The following is a 16,940-nucleotide window of genomic DNA, read 5'->3' on the forward strand; positions in this document are numbered from 1 at the left end:
CCAAGATGACAGACAAATTGGAGTGTTGTTCTAGTTTCCGAGTGGTGAGTCAACACACCGATTAATGAGCTGGGAGACATTGCCAGACATAGTGCCAGGTGGAGGGGCATAAATCGAAACTTTAAAAAGACGCACCCCCCCCCCCCCCGACTTACACTTTTTTTCGGCGGCAAAAAAATGCATCTTATACCCGGAGATTTACGGTAGTCATTGTGATAATCGTGCATGCTTTTGGGGTGATATTTGCATGGTTTTAGCTGGTTTTGTAATTTCAGCCATTTTTCCTTATGAGTCCTGAATAGAATTGAATAATGATTTCGCGTTCGCGGTATTGGGTCAAATTTACATGTATTTTGTTATCACGAAGGAGTATAAAAGTACAAAGGAATACATATACAATTTTGTTGTTTCCTGTCCGTCATCTATATAATTATTATAGTCATGATAGAACTTTAATAAAATTGGGTATTACTAGTCTGCACGAAAGTTTAGTTCAGTAGAGATTCAAGAACAGTAGTATTCTGTTCACTTCAATAGTAATACAAATGATATAGAAATTAATAAATGGCAACGTAATGTATCGTAAGAGTACATGATAGAACTTTAATAAAATTGGGTATTTCTAGTCTGCACGAAAGTTTAGTTCAGTAGAGATTCAAGAACAGTAGTATTTCGTTTACTTTAGTAGTAATACAAATGATATAGAAATTAATAAACGGCAACGTAATGTAGCGTAAGAGTAGCTTTTCGTGTTTTGTATGTTTTTTTTTTTTTAATGAATGATGGAACATGTTTTTTGTTTAATATTAGCTTTGGAAACTTTCATAACTCAGTCACACCGCCAAACCCGACCCGAAACCGACCGACTCATAGCCGTTTGGTGTAATGCAATCTTTGGTTTGTTGTCGGTCCGGCGTCGGTCTCGTTGGTATGACTAAGGTATAAGGAAGAACCAAGAGATAGAGAGAGAGAGAGAGAGAGAGAGAGGAAGAGAGAGAAAGAGAGTATGTAACAAAATACATGTATGGAGATGATGGTTGGGGAGGAAAGGGAAAACTGTGAATAAGGAGAGAGAGAAAGAGAGAGAGAGAGAGAGAGAGAGAGAGAGAGTATTGATAGGACAACCCTTTTACGTCACCCATTTCTTTTTTCTCATGCAAAAAAGAAAAACAAAAAAGAAAAGGAGCCAAAGGTAACAATTTCTTATATGCTGCCAATCCAGCACAATGTTATCAGGCGGAGTAATTTGGAACGGGCAAGGCGTCTCTCATTTTGTTGGCACACATGCACCCATAAAATGAACTTTTTGTGTATAGCGCATTACACAATGAAGCTATGCGCTTCTAGACAAAAGGAAAAGAAAAGCAAAAAGCAAATAGGTTACTTAGTTCCTTTTTGTATTTGTTATATTTTTGCAAGACTGGGTGCAACACGAGCAAATGAACGTTCATCAGATGTATTTGTCCGAATATGAGGAACAATAAAGAAATTCTATTTACATGTCCGAAAATCTCGCATTGGTCTGTATACAGTAAGTATTTCAGTTAAAGCAGGACTGCACTATTTAGCAAACAATGCTTCCCGTTGGTCCCCCACGATGCCCTCTTTCTTATGTTAATTGAGAGCTGATTTGATGAGATAACCACCTGTCAGTGACCACGCAGGGAGATCTAATCCCTCCTGGCCAAACTAGTGCAGATAGGCTTTAAATAAAAATGAAGTAGCTAGTCCATTAAAACATTCATAAGCTAATAACAGTATCTTGAACAGGATGCGAGTCTAGACTGGTTTAATGCAGTGATATCGAATCATGTAGGACTGTACAATGCACTTACTAGTCAAATGAACGCCCAAATCAATGGAAGCAGGTTTTAATTTACTTCCATTTGGTAGATCACATGATTCAGGAACTTTATATTTAATTATGACACTGCTAACATTTCGGGCTCTCCAGGATGGAAATGAAAGTATTTAAATAATTATGTTCCATTCCTCAACCACCCTTTACGAATCCCCGCTTATGCACACACAACCTATTGTAGGAATTATAACAGGTACAAATACATGTGCGTGTACATAACCATGATAAGTGGACCTCTGTAAATAATGAATCGTATGATGAACAAGTAAATATTATTTCAGGACACTGCCAAGAAAGCAAATAGTAGGGACTTTTAGATTCGCACGAAGACAATAGGTCTATGCTACGACCGACGTCCTTTTAATGCAGTGCCTTGAATGGACGTCACACGAATCAGTCTACGCAAATCTAAAAGTCCCTATCATTGGTCATGCATGTACGGGCCTGTATTTTGTCAAAAGAGCTTTTTCTTTCTCAATTTCCTTTGCGTACTTTTCATTTACCGTTATCCATAAAGTTGGATTTTTTTAAAACGTCTTTAATGAAATGATTGTGAAGTATGAATTATTCTTGATAAATATGGCTTATTGATTCTCAGAACTTTTGGGAACAAACTTTATCGGGTAATCTTTATTGATCAATACAGTTCCGAGAAGATATGGAAATACATGTATCAATAATAAATCATATTTTCACAATCACCATGATCATTTCATGCAATGAGGTAAGGAGTTGTATAGACCACTAGACCGCCTGTTAACACTAAAATATCATTAAAAAAGTACAAATACTGCCATGGCTAAAAACCAGTCACTATGGAGTCTATTTGGAATCTGTTTAGTTTTATGACTGAGGCATCGACGATTAAGGGGTGGCGAAACTTTAAACAAAATTTAGATGGATTTAAATGCTATCCCTGATACTTTTCCATACCTTCATGCTTTCCTTGATATTGACTTGCTTTTTTTTTGGCCAGGCCACATTTGAATTCGTCTCACCAGCCCCAAATATGGCCTGTTGAACGCTATTATATAAGAACCCGGGTACTTTTTCCCCTCCAAATGAGTTATACAAAGAAAAACATACACACTGAATACACACGCACACACAAACACAAAATGAAGCCCTTTTATGGAAAAGGCGAGACGTTTAAATGGTGATCATTTGCATCGATTCTTTCCATGCAATATTTCTCGGACATTGCTTGATTTCCTTTTTTGGAAGTCTTTTGAAATTGTGCAAATACATGTCGTCATATTCTCGTTTGTACTTCGACCCCTTGACGGCATTAGTCTACGATCGCAGACCGTGTACGAGATGTCACGTTGAAACTATTTCCGAGGTTAACCTGATGTTACTATACAGTGGTGTAATGTGATGGAGGAGCCAGAATTCTCATCTTAAAGGAGGGGGGGGGGGGTGTAAACAAGTTAATAAAACATGGTGAAAAGCAAAATCACATGAAGAAGATGAAGAAACCATAACAACCTCAATCTTTTTATTCAGATGCCCTTTGGCATAATAGCCATGTTTTCCAGGTGCTCTTTTTGCGACGAAATTATAGCGGAGTAGGGTGGGCCGGGGGGGGGGGGGGCACATAGGCAATTTGTTTCCTCGTTCATTGTCTTTGTTTACTCATTATAGGTAGGCCAGATGGGGTTAGTTGGGAGAGGGGGGAACAGTCACGGTGGATAAGCTGCTAATAATGAAATCCTAATTTCACTTTACGCTACGTCGTCTGTAGCCTTCAGCGGGGGCAAAGGGTCTGCGAACATAGCCTATGCTTGCAGTATATAAATCACAAAATAATAATTCTGCGTCACTCAACTTTGATAGTGCAACAGTTGAAAGAGCTGAGGGTCTTTAATCGTCAATTTACAAGCAACCGGGTCCAAACTGAACTCGAAATGGAGGTCGAGTTAATGGGAATCTCGATGTCGTTGACATGGCTTCTATCCATGATCACCCTGGGGTTCAGCGTCCTGTACGTAGCGTAAGTATCATATATTTAATATATCTGTCTTTTCAGAGAGATAGTGTTACGCACTGCTCAGAACTTCCTCCACAGTTCCATGAAACTGTTTCAGTTTTAAGAAGGAAGAGTCACCATAAATCTTCTCTAATAGATTTCATAATTGATAATTTGACATGTATATATAATATATATATATATATATAATATATATATATATATATATATATATATATATATATATATATGTCTATTTATGTTAATTATGAATCCATTAGAAAATTGTATTTATAATTAATATTATATATCTATATTTATATATGTATATATGTGTATATGTGTGTGTGTGTATGTCTGTGTTTTGTCGTGGGGGGGGGGGGGGGAGTGTTCACAACTAAATGAATTTCAAAAGCTGAAATAATATTTGTTTGAAGAAGGTAGTTTGTGTCGCCACTTCATATACCTTGGTGCAATATTTACATTCTATCAATAAATATGTTTATGATAATGATCTTAATACCTTTGACCCTCCTGAGTGCTGACACAGTGGCGGTCGTGCATTACTTTCTGAAATAGCAAGAAGATTGCGTGAAAGGTCATCAAACTTTGTGAAGTTCTTTGCACTTCTAAATCTCCTCTCCTCCTTGAAACAGATCAAACGGAGATATCCATTCCAAATTTTGGTATGGGGTCATGAATTTGGTTCAAATGAACATATTGGAAGCATATGCGATTTAACAATATTCAGTGATCGTTGTCGCGGTTAAAATCGAGTCTAAAGTGATAACATTTAGCTTTAAAACAATCTTTTCCTGACTACAAACGACCGATTAGCTATTCCCGTTTGGAAATTATATATCAGAAGTTCATATCCTGAGAATTTCATGGTCGCAGCTACCATTACGGGAGCACCGGTAAATTTTTGTTTATTCAATTTCTCGAAAGCAGAAGGGTTTTAGGGGCTACATTTTCTTGTGCTTATATTACATCCACAGCGGCATCCACATTATACAAAAAATGGTAAAAAATTGCTATCCATTCAATTTTCAAAATGTTCCCACAAATTTCATTACCTTTAAGCATTTTGCATGGAATTTCATTGAAAGTGCCGTGTATTATTACAGGCGTTTAGGATATAACCATAGTGATTATAGTGAACTTCCAAACCTCAGCATTGTAAAGATTACTGTCATATAGAAGGGCTGAATTTAATGGGAAGATGTTCATTGGCAGGTCATTTTTTCATGAAGCTAGATGTCTTGTATATTTCCAGCCATACGCGACTTACTAAATGTAGGGGGGAGGGGGAGGTATATGCTTTGTGAGTGCACTTTGCATGAATGTGCCATGTTGAGACCCCCCTTCAGATTTCATTAGTTAATGTAGAAATGACCCCTTTTATTTTTATTTTTTCCGAAATTCACAACTTTCCAGATCGATCCAGACAAATTCAACCCGTGTAATATTTGGTCGTTTTTCAGACGTAAATAATCATGTCTGATTGATATGCATCTGTAAAAGCCCCAACTAGCACCCACACATGTACAAACCCATACTCACACACCCAAACCCGGCTTTGGCGCAACCATACATCCAGAATATGTGCAACAGGCTTCGTATGTATAGCTATCATTTTTTAATTTTTTTTTCACTTTATCTTTGCCTAGATATGAATGCTGGAGTCGTACTTACTGGTGGCGGCGTGGTGTGCCTTACGAGCCCTCTCTACCGATTATTGGCAATCCTCTCTTTACATCGGTAAATTTGACAATGATTGATACATTTCTGATCTTTGGATAATTGCTAGTAAAACGCTCTTTTCCCTTCTTTTCCAGCGCCATACTTTTTTTTTGCGAATTTCCTTTTGTTACTTGTGCTACCGGTCCTTCGTCGTCTAAGAAGGCAGGAAAATCAGATAAGCAGAGTGGGGAAAGTTTGAATGAAATCGAAATAAAAAAAATAAGAGAGTTATAAATCTTTGAGTCTTATAATCACTATACCCAAGGGCACTTCAAATTGGCTGAATCGGAAACGTCACTGTGACATTTGTTTTAACACACAAAATGACTAGAATGTAAATTTTTCATATTTAATGAGTCGGCAGGGCATTCTTTTTCAAGATTTCAAGTTTTCAAATTTATTCATGTTTCCAACAAAACATTACAAATCAATTATAAGCATTTAAAACAAATTTAAGAAATACATGTTGGAAACAGAGGGGTCCACTAAAAAGCAATGCTTGTACAAGTGTGAACACCTCAAATGAAACTTAGGAATAATGAGTAATTAAATTAACTAATCTGTAACTACAAAAGGAACTACAAAATAGGGGAAAGAAAAAGGGGGATGCCAACAGAGACGAGGAAGGGACAAGACAATACTTTACACGACAAAGATAGAAGAACACGGTCATAATACAAAGAGTAGACAATGACAAAAAGAGGTGAGAGATCGAGGTGTAAAATGGCAAAAGAAAATTATTATCTTCTGTGAGAACACTTTTGGCGCACATGGGCTCGACCCCATGACTTTCTCATTTCCAGCCAGGTGTTTATTAAACCACCCGCATACCACTTCTCAACACCCTTACTTAGACAACTTGTGGCTCGGTGCGTAACGTAAAGTCTCAGCAATAATGATCGAATATTGATCAGTGATAGCACTTCATTTCCAAAGAAATGACATCATTTCGAGTACATAGTGATGTCAGAGATGGAGTAACCATTGGGCTTCGACGACGAATTTTCCCGACCCACTCATTAATTTTGTTCTCCTGTCTCTCCAGCTGACCGCGAGAACTCTCCTCCAAATTCGATATACAATGATTAAATATTGGGTTATACATATAGGGTGGCATTCTCAAAAGCGGACTAACTTTAGTCCATGGTTAAATCTATTGACTAAGTATGGAATGCCAAGTGTCCATATGAATATATTTTGAATAATTTGATATGTCCCTAAATTACCATGATAAAATAATTATATCATAGTTATATTGTAGTTTATTAATTATGTAATTACATTTTATTTTAATTAAGTGACAGATTACTTAGATTACTCAAAAATATAGAAATATGGACACTTGGCATTCCATACTTAGTGGGTGGATTAAACCATGGACTAAAGTTAGTCCGCTTTCGATAACTAAGACAAATACATGGTTGTATTGCTGTGTCATTTCAAGCGTATGGGTCATCATCTATCTCGAGCGTTGTCATGTTTGCACTTTCCTTTTGTTGGTGCAGGAACAACAGGGAAGGGGGGTGTTTCACAAAACTTGTCATCAGTGACAAATGACACTTTTTGTTATAAGCTACTGAAATCCTTGCTTCTGATTGGTTAACAGCAGATTTGTCACTGATTTTGTCATTTGTCATTGAAAATAGGCTTTGTGAAACGCCTCCCGTGAAGGAAAGGGAGGTGGAGGGGGTTGGGGCTGGCGTCAAGTAGGTCTTGTTCATGTTGCATCATTAAATATATTTTACTTGTTTCATTTGTCAACAGAAAATTCCAGAAAATTTCGTGGAGTGGAATAAGAAATATGGAAAAGTCTACGGGTAAGTACAAGCGGACAAGCATAGTGACAGTAAACGAAATGCAATCACTAAACAAGCCTGAAAAACACGAAATAAGAATGATAAATCATTCATATATATAAAGCGAAATCACGAATATGAGCTAGAGACAGTCTGGTAGATATACATGATGTATTATAGTACACGATTTTTTTTTATAAAGAGTAAGCAGTTGGGCGGGGTTGGGGGGGGGGGGGTATAAAGAATTAGGGCAGCTTCGTGTGCTGTAGCTCAGAGCCATCTATACACAGAGTTTGGCCAACTTGGTTTTACTTGGTCACAACATGGCGTATACTCTTGTTTTTTTGTGTGTGTTTGCCCAACGAAGCAGTATTCGCCACGTTGTGCCCAAGTCTAAACTGGTTGGCTAAACTCTTCTCATCAAATGGCTCTGCTATATAGCTCTAACCTCATTATAAGTGGTGTATAGATCTTTTACGTGAATTAAAAAGAAGTCAAAAGTGCGCCATAAGATATATCCAAACGGTCTCTAAGCAGGAATTGCCCGTTGCTCATGGGGCGTCATTAAATATATGCTGACGTAGCACTGCGTCAACGACTGATGCAGTTTTGACGCACTAAGTGAGAGTGCTATTGCACACAAATGAATTGAACTTGAAATATTCTAAAACTGCGTTGAATTTTTACCCGTGCATAAGCTCATTTCCTTAGCAGAGGTGATTAGGGCAAGCATTTGACGCAAGAGAAATAACGCCTTGTGTGCAAGGGATTTAATAGGTGTACGTCTTCTTGTTTGTTACAGGACGTATTCATTCAGGGACCCGGTCCTAGTTGTTGGCGACCCCGAAATGTTGCGTCATCTGCTGGTCAAGAGCTTCAATAGTTTCCACAACAGAGTCGTAAGTATTGCAAAGGAGTTTCAAAGAAAGCAAAGCATATTACATGCAATATTTCAAGGCTTCAATCGTGATAAAACTTTTGAGAGAGGTTCGTGGTTACAATAGAAGACGATCGGTACCACCTATCGAAACGTCGAGATAGAGCATGAGTAGGACATATTTACTTTTCAGGGCCAACTTACCCTGTCGAAAGAATATGTGGTGTGACCACAAACCTACTTCAAATATTACATATAGTTTCGTAATACATTAGCTTGATCAAAATCATAAATCCTAGTTATCATAACATACACAATAGTAATAGTTATCTGTAGAGCGGGGAGGAGGGGATATCGGTATATTATTGAAATGTAAGTCATCATCGGCCGAACGTTATACAAATTTTGCAACTTGCAATCAATCGCAACTTTCTTGCAACGCCTCACTAGTCTGACAGGCAGCGCCCAAAGCTCTGCCAGTGAAAATCCCGACAAAACAAAAGACAACATAAACCGACATAGCAGCGAAGCTAGAATTTAGACCCCTTTCCCTACCATTGTTTGTCCGTGTTTATAGAGTTTCCCGCAGATTCCTGAGGAGTTGGCAGGAATGGTTTCCCTCTTGGAGGGCGAGCGATGGAAGGAAGTGAGGAATGTCTTAACCCCATCCTTCAGCGGCGCAAAGATGAAACAAGTAGGTCTCTCTTTAACTTGTATACGTGGTGATTTGTGGAAATAAAAAGTTGACGGATTAAATTCGAGCACGATGATGCTGTAGCTAATGATGACGGTAATGGTAATGATGGTGGTGATGATGGTGATGTTGATGGAGTGATAATGGGGATAATGATGATGGTGACAATGAGGATGATGGTTGAGGATTATTGTGGTGATGGTTATGGTTGGTGGTGATGATGATAGTGGCTGTGTTGGTGGTGACGACAACAACGATGATGACGACGACGATATTGATGATGGGGATGCTATGACGATGATATAGTGGTTGTGATCATGATGGTGATGATGACATTAATGAAGGTGATGATGATGATGATGATGATGGTGGTGGTGGTGATAATCATCAGGGCGAGAAAGAGGAAACGGACATAAAGAGAGATAGAGACACAGAGAGATAGAGACAGGGGACAGAGAGAGAGAGACAGATAGGGAAAGAGAAATAGAGAGGGGGCGGGAGGAGGAGACAGAGAAAGATAGAGACAGAGAGAGAGGGAGGGAGGGGAGACAGAGAGATAGAGACAGGGAGAGATAGAGATAGAGAGCGGGAGGGAGAGGGGGGGGGGGTGAGAGGAGGATGAAAACTGTAAAGCTATCATGGGTTGCAGATAGAGAAGAAAGAACAAGAAAGGTGTGAAATTATGCTAGTAACTACGATTAACATCAACCATAATTCATCTGCTGAAAGCCACACAGAGTTGATGCCCTCTGACTCAAAAAAGTCCAGTATTACAGTTTTTTCATTCTCTACTTATTCACAGATGTCACATCTGGTCAACAATAGCGCAGATAGTCTCGTCAAGCATATCGGCATCATGCAGAAAGAGAAAGGACACACTGAATTCCAAAAGTAAGTTCTAAAATTATTTAATTGTAATGATATAAATTATAATAATACTACTATTTTTACTTCTACGATAGATATTGATAATGATAATAACGCGAATAATATTAATGATAATAATGATAATAATACAAATATTGATAATTAACTACTATATTTCTAACACATTATGAAATAATGTCGTTGAATAAGTTCTTCCCCAGGTCTTCCAATTACTTTACCATGTTAATAGTATAAATATGTGTACGTATATATAAATATGTATATATAAACAGGGGGTGTTTCATTAAGCTGTTTGTAAAGTTACGCATGACTTTACGAACGACTTGTGTATGAAAAGTCAAATGGGATGCTCAATCATTCTTGATTATTATTTATTAAGTTAAACTGTGCAGATGTACATTAACATTCTTATCATAACAAACATTTTTAATGCAAAGTATATTTTTGCCATAATTTAATTGAGGTTATTGGAAATATCAGGAAAAAACTTTGGGCATCCTATCTGGCACTTCATATACAAGTCGTTCGTAAAGTCATGCGTAACTTTACGAACTCTTTATGAAACACCCCAGGTTGCCCTAAAATGGTGTTTACATGATGTGTACATCCAATTTGTCTCTTTCAGTTGTCCAAACACTGATCGTGCTTTCTCTCTGACATGTAATTTCTAGTTTTGAAATTCAAAATATTTCGTTATTTTTCTTTTCTTTTGCAGCCTATTTGGGTCTTTCGTCATGGACACGGTTGGGAGCTGTGCTTTTGGTATCGACATCGATTCACAGTCCGATCCCAAAAGCCCTTTTGTAACCAATGCTAAGAAAGCCTTCCAGTTTGATCTCACCAACCCGCTCTTCATCCTCGGAAGTAAATACAATGTTTTAAACATTATTTGAGCCTCGCTGGGTTTTCTGTTGTGCGAGGAAAGCCTAAATGTTGTATTCTTTCATCAATATTCGACTTCGAATACATTTTTTTTTAAACCCTTGCAGAAATGTGTCTTAATGACATCCTCTTTCACATTATGATACAATTTAAGTGAAATGTTGCCATCAATATATTTGGAGTTCCCGACACTTTAGATGTCCTTTAGGATCACGATAAAGTATTGTTTACATTATTGCCTGTCACTCATCACGGAACAGCATGATGCAAAGAGTAAGAGAAAATGTTTTAAAGGAAAAACAGAAGAAAATATTAGTATACTAGTATCTTATCCCAATGGCAAGTCCAAATCATTATTATTGTTATTACTATCATCATCATTATCGTTATAAAACACGATGGCTTACATTCTATTTAATCACCTGACGAAGTGTTGCAGCGGCGCACAAACGTCGTGATATTTTAGATCCCTTGTTGACTATATGTGAGACAAACGAATATCACTAGCGATACTATTTTCGATACTACATCTGTAATGAGTAATATATTTAGCAATGTTATCATTGTTATTATCATAATTACAATTTCTTTCACATTTCTTTTTGAAAGCTCTCATACCAATACTGGGGAAAGTCCTGACTTACTTTCGGATTGCAATGTTCATACCTGCTGATACCCTGGACTTTTTCAGGGATGTCAACAAAAAGACGATTGCTCTGAGAAAGAGCAGCTCCTCTGGTCCCAACTCTAAGGTGATTATACAGTCAAACTTGTTTATAGCGACCGCCCAAGCGAAACACGAAAAGTGGTCTTTGTGGACAGGTTCCTTTAGTAAATGTTTCAATGAAAAACCATTTTCGAGGGAAACAAAAATTGTGCTTGGTGTAGACAGGTGGTCTTTATGCAGGTGGTCACTAAGCAGGTTTGATTGTATTTGGAGTGTTCTTGAGTTCACAACAGCAAATTAGCAATTGATTATTTTGTCTGATCATTTCGGCTTTCTGTTCAATCTTGTGATTCACGCCGATGAGGGCAAGACGAAAAGATTTAGTATTTCTGCTTTCGTCATTTTATTTTTTAAATTTATTTTTGCAGTACAAATATTATCTTTATTAACACTTTGTTATGATTTTCGAATCATTAAAATGAATTCAACAAATTAGCACAGTTTTGCGGCATTGGTGTCCTTTGGCAAGACATTAATTTACATTTGCCCTACTCGACACAGGTGAGTTAAAATTGGTACCTTGCAGGAATTGATTCCTAGATAGGCTACAGCGCCTAATAATTGTGGAGCGCCAGGGGGTGTTTCACAAAGATCCTAAGTCGAACTTAACTCTCAGTTGGACTTAAATATTATGGAGAGCCATTTGTAGCCTTAAAATAAAATATATTCAATTCAAGAGTTTTTTGTTATACTTTTCATAAATTACACATCAAGAACACGAAATCTCCTTGATAATAGAAAATATGATTGATTTGAATCAACATTTTATTCCTTGAAAAATAACTTTTACAAAATATTTTCAAAGATGCTAATGGCTTTCCATAATTTGTAATTCCAACTTATAGATAAGTTCAAATTAGGATCTTTGTGAAACACCCCCTGGAGTGTCAAGTCTGACATACATGAGCGCTATACAACAACCCTTTTTTTAATATATTATCGCTATTACTTTATAACGGTTTGTTATGCATATTATACCCACGAAACTATCTTCACAGAGGGTTGATTTCCTGCAATTGCTGCTTGACGCTCAGAAGCAAGAAAACATCGACAAGGAATCCAAACCCGAGGAGGAGGAGGAGGACGATGACGACATTCATGCCGATCTGGACAAGCACCACGATGTCCAGTACCACTCGAGGGGTCTTGGCAAGAAAGCCACTCTGACGGACAATGAGGTCTTTGCTCAGGTAAGAGGCGGAAAAGGAAATTGATCGCCAAAGTGATATTGAGTCGAAGCCCGAAGCCCTAAACTGTTCGTTTTAATTTTATGGTTCTTAGATGAAGTATATGCACAAATTGCATATTCAGATATGAAAAACTAAACGTTTCATGAACCCCGGCCGCGTCATACCAAAAGACGTTCAAAGACGGGAGTTGCTGCTACCTTGTTTGGCGTTAAACAATAAGGGGTAGAGCAACGTCGATCTGGCGCTGCTCAGCGGCTGCCGGGCTCACGATCAGTTGGGCAAAAAGAATTTCCATTTTCGGTTTAATAAAATTTGGAGTTGACTTTAAAATATCATTATTATCATTATTAACTGAAGCTTCTAGATAATCAACAGATTGACGCCTTGTACAACTTTCGAAGTTCACCTAAAAGAACAATGTTCCCATGGTGTTTTTTTCCACAGATAGACCTATTTAAATGTTCCAATACCTCTCTATGGCCATGCGCTTGTACTCCCGGTTCCCTCTAAATAGCACTTTTATGAAGGCCGACTAGCAAGTTGTTATGTATCACTATAAGTTTTTTTTATAAAGTTTCTTACTATAATCCATCTATGATGTCTCAAGCGCTTTACAGATATATTATTACCCCGGTCATTGGATTCAATACTTGCCCGCACACACTGTGTACACAATCTCCACTCCCTAGGGAGCATTTCAGCCAGGCGTTACTTGACGCTCAAAAACTGTTTGACCAACAATGACGGTTGCATCTTACCAGGTACCCATTTAACACCTGGGTGGAGAGTAGTAAGTGCAGGTAGATATCTTAGAACTCTCGACCTTCGCATCTCCAGTCAAGCGCCTTAAACCATTCGACCACGGCACTCCTACTATCCATCCCATTAAATCTGTAGCCATTTTCGATTCATTTATTCTTTCATTTCATCACTTAAATCAAAATTAGGGGCTGATCTTCTTTACTGCTGGCTCCGAGACCACCACCACTCTCCTTGGGTTCATCGCTTACTCCTTGGCCACCAATCCCGAGGCCCAGGAGAAGCTTATCGACGAGATTGACAGGGTGACGCCCTCTCGCGACAGTGTCGGGTATAAGTCTGTTGCCACAATGCCCTACCTGGACCAGGTGGTCTGCGAGACTCTGCGGATATTTCCACCTGCTGCCGTGTAAGATTTCATTTTTTTGGCCGTTGTAGCCCTACATTTTAGTAGAAAATGGCAAATATGGTGGCAAATTTTGGCAAGATATGGGTACTTTTCTTGCCAAATGACGTTACAGAGTCAGGCTGAGATTAATAGCCTTAACCCTCCAAGTGACTGAACCGCGATACCACAAATCCGGCCACAAATGGTAGAGAACGCTTTACACACAGTATCGTTTGGAAATTATGTCTCCTGTCACGTGTTTGTCGGCTCTGTTTTGGCACATATCGAACAGATGGCATCACAAACTCTGTGTGATATAATGCGTTAATATTAAAGGGGAATTAATCTCAAACTACATTTTAATTTCAGTTTGTAGGACAATAAAAAAATTATCTGAACAATATAAAACATCGTAAATTTGACGAAAGGGAGGACGTTACTCTTCTTTAGAATCCATCGGCTTGCGTCTTTCGAGGCTCTGAGAATATTCAGAATGTCGCCATTTTGTTTGCGCACGGCCGGTTCTGTGACATCGGCATGGAAACGACCGCTATCGCGTACGTACGTTTTCCTGCTGTAAACTGTAAAATGATGACTGTAGATCACATCGTTTTTCCTGTCGTACTTGTACTTTTTGTCCATAAATTTCTCCACCTTCAAAGCTGCTACCCATAGCTTGAATATTTCATTGTGATTTTGTGGGTCTGGAAACCGATGAAACGATTTCCCCTTGATTTTCGAGGAAGAATTATTTCAACAAAACACTTGGCAGTATACCATGTTTGACGTGTATTGCATATAACGCGCTCGCCGCGCTACGTCAGTTCTCCATGCGATACTTCACAATCCGGAAGTTTTGAAGGAAAATTTCGACAAAATAGCAGCTTCCTTGGGCAGCAGACGACGTCGTAAATATGGCGAAATAGGGTCTCTTTATTGTACTTGCAAGACGATATTATTTGGCCAAGAGCGAATATCAAATTAAACCTTGCTTTACTCTTTATGTCATAATCTTCATAGTCGCGAGGTTAATTCGTCTTTAAGTTAAAAAAATAAAACAAAATAAAAATGTATCTTAATATGTTCACAGCTCCAATAGGATGTGTAACGAGACCTTTGTACACAATGGATTGATGATTGAGAAGGGCACCCAAGTCTTCATTCCTGTCTACACCATCCATCGCGACCCGGACTACTGGCCAGAACCAGAGAAGTTTGTCCCGGAGAGGTATGTACGACAGCAGCTTCATATAATTATGGACGGCAACCAATGCCATAAAGTTCGATCCATAAAAAATGTCGACCTTCGTTAAGGAATCTACAAAGCTCGATCACCCTTTTAAAAAATAATGTACGTGTTATTTGTGATTAATGTACATGTACTCCAATATTTTACGAAATTGGTTCTTACGATACCAAGAAGTAGAGCCGCATCCCTATTTTTTTGTACGGGGGGGGGGGGGCTTTCTCCATCCCAAAAAGGGGTTTGGCGGTGCCTTTTGGTAGGATATCGTTTAAGCTGTGGACATTTTTCTTTTGTGTACTCTTCTTATATGTTTTTAATGACAAATGGGCGTGGAGCGGGTTGGGGGGAGGGGGGGGGGGTGCTCGTACCAGTCGCACTCTTATTCCTAACCTAAATCCCTCATTGGTAATTATTAAATAATTTGTACGTTTAATAATATCGCAGATTCACCAAAGAAGCCAAGGCCAAGCAACACCCGCTCGCTTGGCAACCTTTCGGAGCCGGTCCTCGCAACTGTATCGGGATGCGTTTTGCTTTAATGGAAACCAAGATGGCCGTCGTGCGCGTATTCCAGAACTACCGGCTCGAGACAAACGCACAGACAGAGGTAAAAAAAAAAAAAACAAACAAACTTATAACAAACATCCATGTACAATGTGAAAGATGATTTGATAATAAATACAAAATAAAAATATAGGCTAATCTCTTTCCCTCATGAATTTTCATGCACAGTACACAATCAGAGACACAAACTTGACTAACGAATTCCGAGAATTGTATTTATGGATGTAATGCATTGCATAAAAGGAATTAAAAATCTGTCATTGTTGTTGTTGTTGTTGTTGTTGTTGTTGTTTTTGGTGCATGATATTTTGGCGGGCCGCATCTTATCGTCGTGGGTTGCTTTTTAAGACCCAGGAATCTATATACATATTTAGTCATCTTGTCATAAGAAAGGAATGAATATACTATAATTTATACAGTAGGCTTGCGGGTGCACCATGTGAAAGAGAGAGAGGATTGAGGAGTCCTGAAAAGGACTCTGACTCGGTAATCTTTCTTGGGGGTGTGTAGTCCTGAAGTCCAAGTGTAGTCCTGAAGTGTAGTCCAATTACCGAGTCAGAGTCCTTTCCAGGACTCCTCAATCCTCTCTCTCTCTCTCTCTCTCACATGGTGCACCCGCAAGCCTACTCTATATCTACATCACCATGCAAGCCGACACTTTCAAGCAGCATACTATACTTTATTCCAAATAATTGTTATTTGTGTTGTTGTTGTTGTTCATTTCTCTTTAAATCAGATTCCTCCAAAGTTCAACAGAACCGGTTTTCTGACTCCGCCCAACGGGATTACACTCACGGCAGTACCCAGGACTGACAAAGTTGCCTATTGACGATTCCCATTCAGTCAATGTAGCTTGCATGGAAAAACTGTCGACCTGAAATGATCGAAAATAATAAGAAATCAATAAACTAAAATTTGTTTTCAGTTTGATAGAATACGGGTAATATACAACAACTACAACAACTACTACTACTACTACTTCTACTACTACTACTACTACTACTACTACTACTACTACTACTACTACTTACTACTACTACTACTACTACTACTTCTACTACTACTACTACTACTACTTCTACTACTAGTCTCCTACTACTACTACTACTACTACTACTACTACTACTACTAGTCTACTTCTACTACTACTACTGCTACTACTACTACTACTACTACTACTACTACTACTACTACTACTAGTCTACTACTACTCCTTTACCCATGCAGGGATGAGGCCTCCAATATAGGAAAAACAACAGCGCCATTGTTTCTAGCTAAAGTAGATATTATCTCGGCTGCTCGAATTTAAACTGTACAATTTTAGTATTAATCGTGTATAATAAAAACATAGTGTTT

At 38.4% G+C, this 16,940-nt stretch overlaps 1 protein-coding gene across 1 annotated transcript; it reads left to right on the plus strand.

The window, feature by feature from the left end:
* Nucleotides 1-3,707: 3,707 nt before the first annotated feature.
* LOC762372 (cytochrome P450 3A30) lies at nucleotides 3,708-16,599 on the plus strand. The gene is made up of 13 exons (XM_030978235.1): nucleotides 3,708-3,854; nucleotides 5,501-5,591; nucleotides 7,338-7,390; nucleotides 8,172-8,268; nucleotides 8,824-8,940; nucleotides 9,743-9,831; nucleotides 10,544-10,692; nucleotides 11,320-11,462; nucleotides 12,436-12,627; nucleotides 13,575-13,795; nucleotides 14,865-15,002; nucleotides 15,465-15,627; nucleotides 16,321-16,599. Exons 1-13 carry the CDS (start codon nucleotides 3,769-3,771, stop codon nucleotides 16,411-16,413), a joined length of 1,632 nt encoding a protein of 543 aa, XP_030834095.1. The 5' UTR covers nucleotides 3,708-3,768; the 3' UTR covers nucleotides 16,414-16,599.
* The last annotated feature ends 341 nt before the right edge of the window (nucleotides 16,600-16,940 follow it).

This window comes from Strongylocentrotus purpuratus, unplaced genomic scaffold (assembly GCF_000002235.5).
Source record: "Strongylocentrotus purpuratus isolate Spur 01 unplaced genomic scaffold, Spur_5.0 spur5_scaffold_1, whole genome shotgun sequence".
NCBI lineage: Eukaryota > Metazoa > Echinodermata > Echinoidea > Camarodonta > Strongylocentrotidae > Strongylocentrotus > Strongylocentrotus purpuratus.